Below are 9,180 nucleotides of genomic sequence, written 5' to 3'. Positions count from 1 at the left end.
TATATATATATATATATATAAATATTATGGATGTACATGTATACAAAGCGTTTTATTAGAGTTATGTATTGTAAGGACAATTGTACATATTATTACTCCATTTGAAACCTTGACTTCGTCGCGCTACACGTTACAAAATTTCAAGAATTTATATTATAGATTCTGTTCGATCATGTTTTCCGTCTCTTTTTCTTTCTTTTTTTTTTTTTTTTTTTTTTATTTTGTTTCTTTTAATTTTTAAGACAGAAACCCTTGCACGCTATCCCAATTCGCATTGTGTATCTCATTGTTCATACCCATTATATTCAAATTTCGAATCGAGAGATTTTTTTTTCACGCTAAAAATGTAAGGGATGAGACTTCAAAACGCGACGAAAGTCATGCGTGACGCGAAGATGGTATTTATATGGTATTCTGCATATTTGATAAATGCAATTTGTTAAAAATGAATCGATTTTTGACAAATATCAATTCGATCAAAAAATTTATAATTCATAATTTTTTACATTCTCCAAAATCGAGATGATGTATCAATTATTCATGTCGAATTGTCTTCATGGTGAATGTACTTTATTTGGAAATCAAGTATAATTGGAATTTTTCAACAATTTACAATTTTGGAATGATTAAAATTTCAATAATAAATCAATAAAATCAATTTGTTACACAATATATTCCTAAAATCCGTAAAGGAACTTGTACGTAAGCTGTTACAAATTTACATAAATTATATCTTCAAAAATATTGCCGAAAAATCAACTATTTTAATTTGATCTATGAATTTAACTATCGCTATATATAAAATACAACAAACACGGATACCAATATTGACTCAACGAAAAATCGAATTCCAAAAGCAGAAACTGATTCGAACGAACGTTAACCCGATTCGATGCTAATCTTCCGCACGGTTTGCGTCACGGTTCGAGGGAAGAAATCCGTTTTCCGGTTGGCAAACGAATTCGCAAGAGAGGGAGGGGAGTGCAGCATGCATCTTACTCAGAAAATCGGTCGTACTCATTCTAGAAAAGTTTCGAGGGATTCCACGATATTCTCGCGCGATGGACGAAGTATTCAAACGATTCGAATAAATTGGAACTATTCGAGTTATTCGATTCGACAGGGGACGTTCCCTTCCGTAGAACGACGTAGTAGACGCCCCCTCGATTCTTCCTCTCTCTCTTTCTGTACATTTCCTAGATTTGAAAGTCGAATTGATCGGGCGATGAGAGATTCACCGAAAATTCACTTACATACCTCGTACCGGAAACGCGTCACGCGCTAGCGTTAGGATATAACGTAATAAAGATCGCATTAATTAGGTAAAATAAATGCAACATTCCAGGTAGAAGCCCCGGGACTGCCGACCCGGTTGACAAATAGCGGTTAAAAATCGCGTCAATTGGAAGGATTGCGAATCATAGTGTTTATTCGATATGTTATTTTTTTTTTATTATTTTATAATATTATCGAAATATTGAAGAAAATCAGAATTTTTTTATTCCACTTTTTTATAATTCTTAATCTACTTATATCTAACATTTCGATAATTTTTATCAATTTTTTCGAGATATCCTTTGATTTAAGAAATAAATTAAACGTGATTGTAATTTCCTACAAAGGATATAGAAGTTTTTAAATTTATTTAAAAACAGAAGAATTTAAAATACAATTTATCTTAAAAATTAAAAAAGAAATGCTAGAAAATTAGAGAGATGATATTTTTGATATTTGAAATCATTTGATATCATATCATATTAAACTTACATTCTTTTTTTTATTTTTAACTTAACGATTGATTATTATTGAAGATTAAAATTTGGAAAACTATTCTATATTAATTTTTCTTAAAATATTAAAAATTCTTTTAATTAAAAGATATAAAGAGCGTAAAGAAGAATTAAAGAAAAATAGAAGAATCACTATGATTCTCAACCCAATCAATCGATATTCTTCTTCACAATTTGTTCTGATAACAAAGAATTTATCTGATATAATTTTTACTATTACAACTTTGCGAATCAAGAACAAATTAAGAATCTAATGTAAGTTAGATTGTAAAGCCAGGCAAGTCCTATGTTCTTTTTTTTTTATTGATCATGCATTTTTTAGAAAGTATTCTTCTTATTTTTCAAAGTTAAGCGTAATTTTTAATTTCTCTTAGAATTAAATAATAAGAAATCTGCGTGAAAGTAGCGTTTTTTTTATTTTGTAATATCATGAAGCTTCGTTATATATTGTAATTGTAATGATTCCCTTCCCTTTTTGATGTTACGTAATAATTTGAATAAAAATGAAATAATAATTGGAAGAAAGATTCATTGAATTCAAGAAAATTGAATCGATATTCCTTTATAATTAATTCTAAATTCGAAAATAGAATGACATAAATAATAAATTAATCGAGAAATTTTATAAAACAAAAAGGATTTGAAGATTTATTGTTTCTTTTTTTATAATGATTTTTTATTTTTTTTATCTTTATATCTTATAATCTTATATTTTCTTATTTTACAATTATTATTAATTGTTTTTATTACATTAAAGATATATCTTATAATAAGATACTAAGATATATCTTAAATATATTTAAGAAATTAGAAATGAAAATTCTAATGCAATTGACTTAATTCGCTATTTTATCTTCTAGATTCTTTTTACAGATAAATCCTCAAATTTTAAAAATAATATTTAAAAATAATTTTTGTACATGTAAAAATATCATAAAAAATTATGTACAAGTGTGATGAGATTCATGTAATCATAAAAAAATAAGAAAAAATTATACATTAAAACTTTTTTATTTAAATAATTCAATTTTCAATAAAATCACATTGTAGATAGTTAAAATAATATATAGTCAAATGATATATAATTGATATAATATTTATATAAATACTTTTCTACTTGACAAAAATTCCAATGAAGTAGAAATCATAAGTTTATTAAGAATTATAAAATAGATATCATATAAAAATTATATTTTATTTATATCTTATCATTAGCTATAACTAAGAATAATATAATATAAATTCAATTTTTTTAAACATTAAATCTTGAACAAATAAATTTTATGCCATATTTTTTCTTATTTTTTTCATAGCAAATGAATCACTCAACATATGAATCATATTATTTGAATATCTTAACGTTATTCATGTTATTGAAATTTTGACCTGATATATTGAAAAAAAATTACAAAAATGTTACTTTGATATATGGACTTTTCAGGCTTTACAATTAACATTTTCCATTATAATTTATTTTAAACATATAATCGTAACAAATAGATATTTTTATAACATCAATTAAAACGTATTGTAATTTATATTTTGCAATATCTTACATTTTTGTAAAACATTATCAATATCTATTATATTATTTGTCTTAAAATTATTATCACTAGATAAACCCATTAAGGCAATGTCTCCCAATCTTTTTAGATTAACTATACATTTTAAGATTACTTCGATTTTTGCGATATATATAATATCATAATTTTTAAAATAAAAATTTCTTTTTACCTGAAATGATAATATATTTTAACACTTGTTATATTTGTTTAAAAAATAGAATTAAATCAAAATCAATTTATTTATTTTATTATAATTTTTAATATTAATAAAAGATCCAGTTAATTTTGTTAGACATAATACTTTAAAATCAATAACGATTTTTAATTATCGCATTGATTCACTTTTCTCAATCATGAATCACATTTTCCAATGATATTTATAAATAATGAATAAAATAGTTTTCTTTAATAAAACTTCTGCGATACTATTGTATCGTGATACATCGATTGGGAAATATTGCATTAAAATATAATCTCGATAATAATTTTAAATAATTATAAATGATAAAAATGTATATTTTTCATTATTTGCGTAACAAAATTGTGCTTAACTATTTTGTTCATACTTTAGAAACGATTAGCATGTACATGATAAATACGTAGACCTTGGTTCGTGTGTCATAAATATAAAAAACAATGTTTGATAAAGAAACTACTTATATCAAGAAGAAACTGACATCATCCTGATTTATGTATTTTGTAATTAATCAAGATAAATGCTGAAGATTGGAGTTAAGCGAACACGGATCAGTTAATTTTTATCTGTGCTCAATTTATTTTTAAAAAGAATATTCTCAACTTATAAAAAATATTAGTCTTCTTGCAGAATAGAACTATGATTATTTGTGTGATACAAATTACAAATATTTTATAATTATTGTGCAAGAGGACTCAGATTTAATTATATAAAAAAAATCTCTAATTATCGAATTATGATTATTTATATATTGTTGAAAAATTATAAAAATTCCAAGTTTCATAATTTTATTAAAATTTCTAAAAATAGACGCAACAAAAACAAAAGCTATTTTTCAATTCTTTAGATCAATTCTTTTTTTTTTTTTGATCGAAGGATTGAAATTAAAAACTTTGAAGTTTAATAACTTGTCAAATCACTTTATTCAAATGATCCTAATTCGACAATCAGGGATTGTAGTTTCTCAAATAATTCTTTATTTTCTTAGAATTCACGAGAAACTATTACGTTCTTAACGACTTTAAAAAGAAAAATGACATATTCTCGTTAATTTATAAAAAAAAAAAACTTATTTCATCTAATAGAAAATCGATAGGAAACATTTATCGAATTGAAAAATGTTTGATTTATATTTACACTACGATAAGATACGAGAGTATGACAAATGAGTAACTATCTAAGTAGTACACGAATAATACCTAGATCGTGCGTTAAAATGTACGCTATGCGTCGAAGCAATGGATGGCAGTCCAGGCGCACATGTTTGCTGTGCCAATGCAATGCGTTTTCTGTACATAATATCGTAGCTCTAATTAATATTAGTTAGAGTGTAGCTGGGATCACGTTGACGTAGACGATGGCATATACGTAGAAGTAAATCGATAAAGGCACACGAAACGAGTCATCCAACCGCGCCTTTCTATATTATGAACACAAATTAGCTATGAACTAATTATTATGAACTAAATTAGATGTAATTTTCTTGTAAAAACTGCGATTCGTTCACGCGTCCACTGTTGAAGAAAAGTCAAGGAAAATTATGAGTAAAATATTGCGATCAATTGAATGTTACATACTTCGATATTAGGTTTAGTAAAGGGATTTGTAAGCAAATAAAATGTTAGTTTAGATTAAATAATGATATTGATTCCATGTTATACGATGTTGTCCAACAAAAATTTCGCAATTTGAGAAATATTTTAACACGTTTATTGATGATTCAATTTTCAGAATTTCGTGATTTTTAATTTGCGTCCTAGATAAATTGGTATTAGATAAATTGGTATTAAGAATTTTGTAAAAATATGTGATACTTGGATTTTAAATGTAGACAATGAACGCGTTATAAATATTTTACAATAGTTTTTAAAACGAATATTTTCTTTATTTTTTTTTTTTTATAAGTTTTAATTAATGTATTTGTTTAAGAACGAAATTTCATTAGTTTTGTAAGTTAATATATCAATGAAAAATATTGATAAAAATTCACGATCGACGCATGAGCGAATACATTAGGGGGGTTGTACGGAATATATCTGTTGTTACGCCCAAAAACGATGATCTACATTTTTAATCCTTTATTTGATACATGCTAAAAATTTGAAAAATTATTAGTGTATAATAGTATAATTTAAAAAACGACCAGAAAAATGCACAAAAAATATTGTTGCTTAAAAATGAAATCATCAAATAAAGGATTAATCTTGTATTATCCAAACAACGCGTGTGAGTCGTATTCACGTTATGAACGTGGATACAAAACTCTTGTTTTGTACAATAATACTCATTACATTTGGAAAAAATTAGTAAGTTAGAGCTTTTTTTCATGTATACATAAGATAATAATACTACGTACATATAGGGATGGTGAGGATGATAATTATCTTAATAACGGCTACCTTGACATATTACAAATAGTATTATTTACTACCATTTAATGCTAATGATTTTTTTGCTACGTTTTAAACGATAAAAAAACGACAGGAATGATTTGACTATATATCGTTTCGAATATTTGCCTTGTGAAACGATGCGCTGACCTACACTGTCCGCGTATTTAATGGCGATCAACAGCTCCATTTTATTCTAAGTTATACTACGAGACTTGTACGATATAAGTAACTTGATTAAGCCTTAGAAATACGTTATTGGTACTGGTAAATATAAAAAAAAAAAAGTCGTGAAAATAACTTTCGCTGTTAAAAGTAAATCCGCATTTTTCTTTTCTATAATATTTTCTTCATTATGTTAGATATACACGTACCCATAGTTTAAATTTTTACGTTCGTTTCGTTTCGAAGCATAGAAAATTGTTGAAAAAAAAAGCGAGTCGAATTGAGATTGAACGATCGAATCGAAATTGTGATCGGACCGAATGATTTTGAAAGTTCAACAAACTGCCACGCACGGCCAATAAGCTTCTAAATTACGATAATTAAACATTATGTATTGTTCAATGAATTTTGTATATATCATCAGCTCATAATGAAGTGGAATGAATCATCTTTCGACTCGTTTGCTCGATACACAATAATTACGATCGCGTAAAGAATGAAAAAGAACGGAACAGGAGAGGGAAAAAAAGAAAAGAAACGAAATGTTTGTCAGAAAAGAATGATTCGATACATAATATTCGTAAACGATTAGTTTAGACCGAGGCGGAAGTGCTAGAACCTAAAATCGTCTTACACTTCGCACAAGACTGAGGAGCTTGTATATAATTATACATTTAATGCATTTGATATAAAAATGAAAAAAAAAAAAGAAAGGTACGAGACGTTTACCTTTGGAAGATTCAGTTTATTACCATGACATTAATACTTGTAACAGCATAAAAAAAAGATTGTAAGTTGTACATACAAAAATAAGGTCCTACTATCGCGAATATACATATATGATTACTACCGTTGTCACGGCGTTTCCGGTTTGCATGTGTACCATTTTTCCATGTTTTTCTAAAGAAAAAAAATAATAATAGTGCAAGAAAAGAAAAACGTCGCGACCGTGAAACCGAAAAAAGAGAGATTTCCTATTTTTCAGCAAAAAAAAAAAAGTCCATCGAAAACAAGAAAACTGCGCGTCGAGTGCAAGACAAACACGCCCGATCCAGTGGACCAAAATGAATTACACCGCCTGAATTCACACATTTTCATGTCTCTGCCCACTTAGCGTTCTATAGACAAATTTAAAATAGATCAGATTAAAGACAGAGACAAACTAAAATCTCGTGGCTATAATTATTCACAATCAGGCACTAGATCAATCACTTGCTAATCGCGTGATCGCCTATCAGCAGCAGCGACAAAAAATGGATAAAATCGAAAAAATGAAAAAAAAAAAAGAAGCGTATATATCGTTGCGTTGTATATCTGACTGGAATCAGTTAAAAACGTGTTTCTTTTTTTTTTTTTATGATAATAATTATCGTTCGATATTAATAGTTGCTTAAAGAATATCATCTCATAAGAAAATGAATGAACGCTGTCCTCGATGCGGAAAAAATACTATTGCGATATATACTTTATTATCTATCGGAAAATAAAATATATCGATGATGGATTTTTAAGTGTCCGTGATTTCCTTTAAACGGTAGTAAACGAATTAATGCGAATAAGAAATACCGCAAGAGATCCGCTTATGAGTTACATTTACATTTACAATCCAAATATCCAGTAAAATTAAATAGAATTAAGATGAATGTCACAAATAATGTAAACTCTGAGAATAATGAGATGAAATAAACAAGACGATGATTCAAATATAACAGAGCGTATATTTTTTCGCATATCTTGAATACACTAATAAGAAATTACTCTTGTTATCTAAATATATCGCAGATTGAGAAAATAATGACTGATTGATTCAAACGCAAGATTGTAAATTCTTTCTTCTTTTCTTCGTTAATCGAAAAGAGATTAGAAATTGTTGCATATAGCGACAATAATGAAATTAAAGACATTAGAATATGTATAAAATGGAAGCACTTATTTCTTTATATGTGTATATTTATCGACATACACCCACCGTTTTATCTTTTGCGAGATAAAAATAATGGATAAAAACGGCCTCCTTAATTTTTATGCGATTTATAATAGAAAGCTGAAATTTCCCATAAAATATAATATTTTTCATGGGAGATATCATTATAAGCAACTTAAGGTAAGCTTCTCAGGACTTATATATTCCGGAAAGCACACCATTAATCACTATATCTGGAAGACTATTCGACGTAGAACCAGACTCAACGTATGGATCGTAATGGAAAGTTAATACAGGTTGATGACTAAAAGCACTGGTGTCAACGTATTGCGAATCTTCCGTATCCTTGTATTGAAACGTACTGAAATAGAATATTTTTATGTTAAGATACGAAAAAATAGCATGCAAAAGTAGAATATTTAAGCTTGTAAAAAAAAAGTAAATGTTATTTTATAAATTATTATAAAAATTAAAATTTATCTTTTTTCATAAGATATTTAAAATTTATATATTTAATTTTAATATTTTGATTATAATCATAATTATAAATTTATTTATTATTTATATTAAAAAAAAAGAATAATAAATATCTACATACTTTTTATATGACACACCTGATGTTCGATCTTCTATGCCCAGAAAATTGAGAACCTGTTGCTTCGTAGTTGAAAGCCTTAACATTTTTTGAATATACAATTCCAATGCGGCTCGCCTTTGTTCGAGCACTTTTGGCTGGCAATTTCTTACCTTCTTTGGCGGAAACGGAGCAACTTCCGCGTTTTCTTTCTTCAACTGTAATGAAACGAATGTTAATAAACTTTGATGAAATGCCTTTGATTGATGCATTAAAACAAATAAATCATCAAAATATGAAGAAAAAAATAAAATTTAAAATGCACAATATTTTATTAATATATTGTCTCTCCAATTTTTTTTAAAAAATCGTATTACAAATAATTTTTATTTATTTTATTTAAAAATAAAAAAAATATTAGAAAAAACTTTCATAGTATGCATATACATATATATATATTAAATTCACATATAGACATACTATTGGTTTTTAAATATATATATATATATGTACATATTATATTATATATATATATTATATGTATATATAATTTTATGCTATAAATAACTAAAATAA

General features: G+C 26.5%; 1 protein-coding gene across 1 annotated transcript in view; it reads right to left on the bottom strand.

Moving 5' to 3' along the window:
• Positions 1 to 7,804: 7,804 nt before the first annotated feature.
• LOC102672221 (sorting nexin-24-like) overlaps positions 7,805 to 9,180 on the bottom strand; it is a 3,386-nt gene continuing 2,010 nt past the window's right edge. The window contains exons 2-3 of the mRNA XM_006621766.1: positions 8,629 to 8,822; positions 7,805 to 8,391 (exon numbers count right to left, since the gene is read on the bottom strand). Of these exons, the coding sequence (XP_006621829.1) occupies positions 8,220 to 8,391; positions 8,629 to 8,822 (366 nt within the window). The 3' untranslated portion in view covers positions 7,805 to 8,219. The remainder of the gene's footprint in view (positions 8,392 to 8,628; positions 8,823 to 9,180) is intronic.

This window comes from Apis dorsata, unplaced genomic scaffold (assembly GCF_000469605.1).
Source record: "Apis dorsata unplaced genomic scaffold, Apis dorsata 1.3 scaffold_636, whole genome shotgun sequence".
Lineage (NCBI taxonomy): Eukaryota > Metazoa > Arthropoda > Insecta > Hymenoptera > Apidae > Apis > Apis dorsata.
Note: the sequence above shows the minus strand (reverse complement) of the source record. Positions and strands in the feature narration are given on the sequence as shown.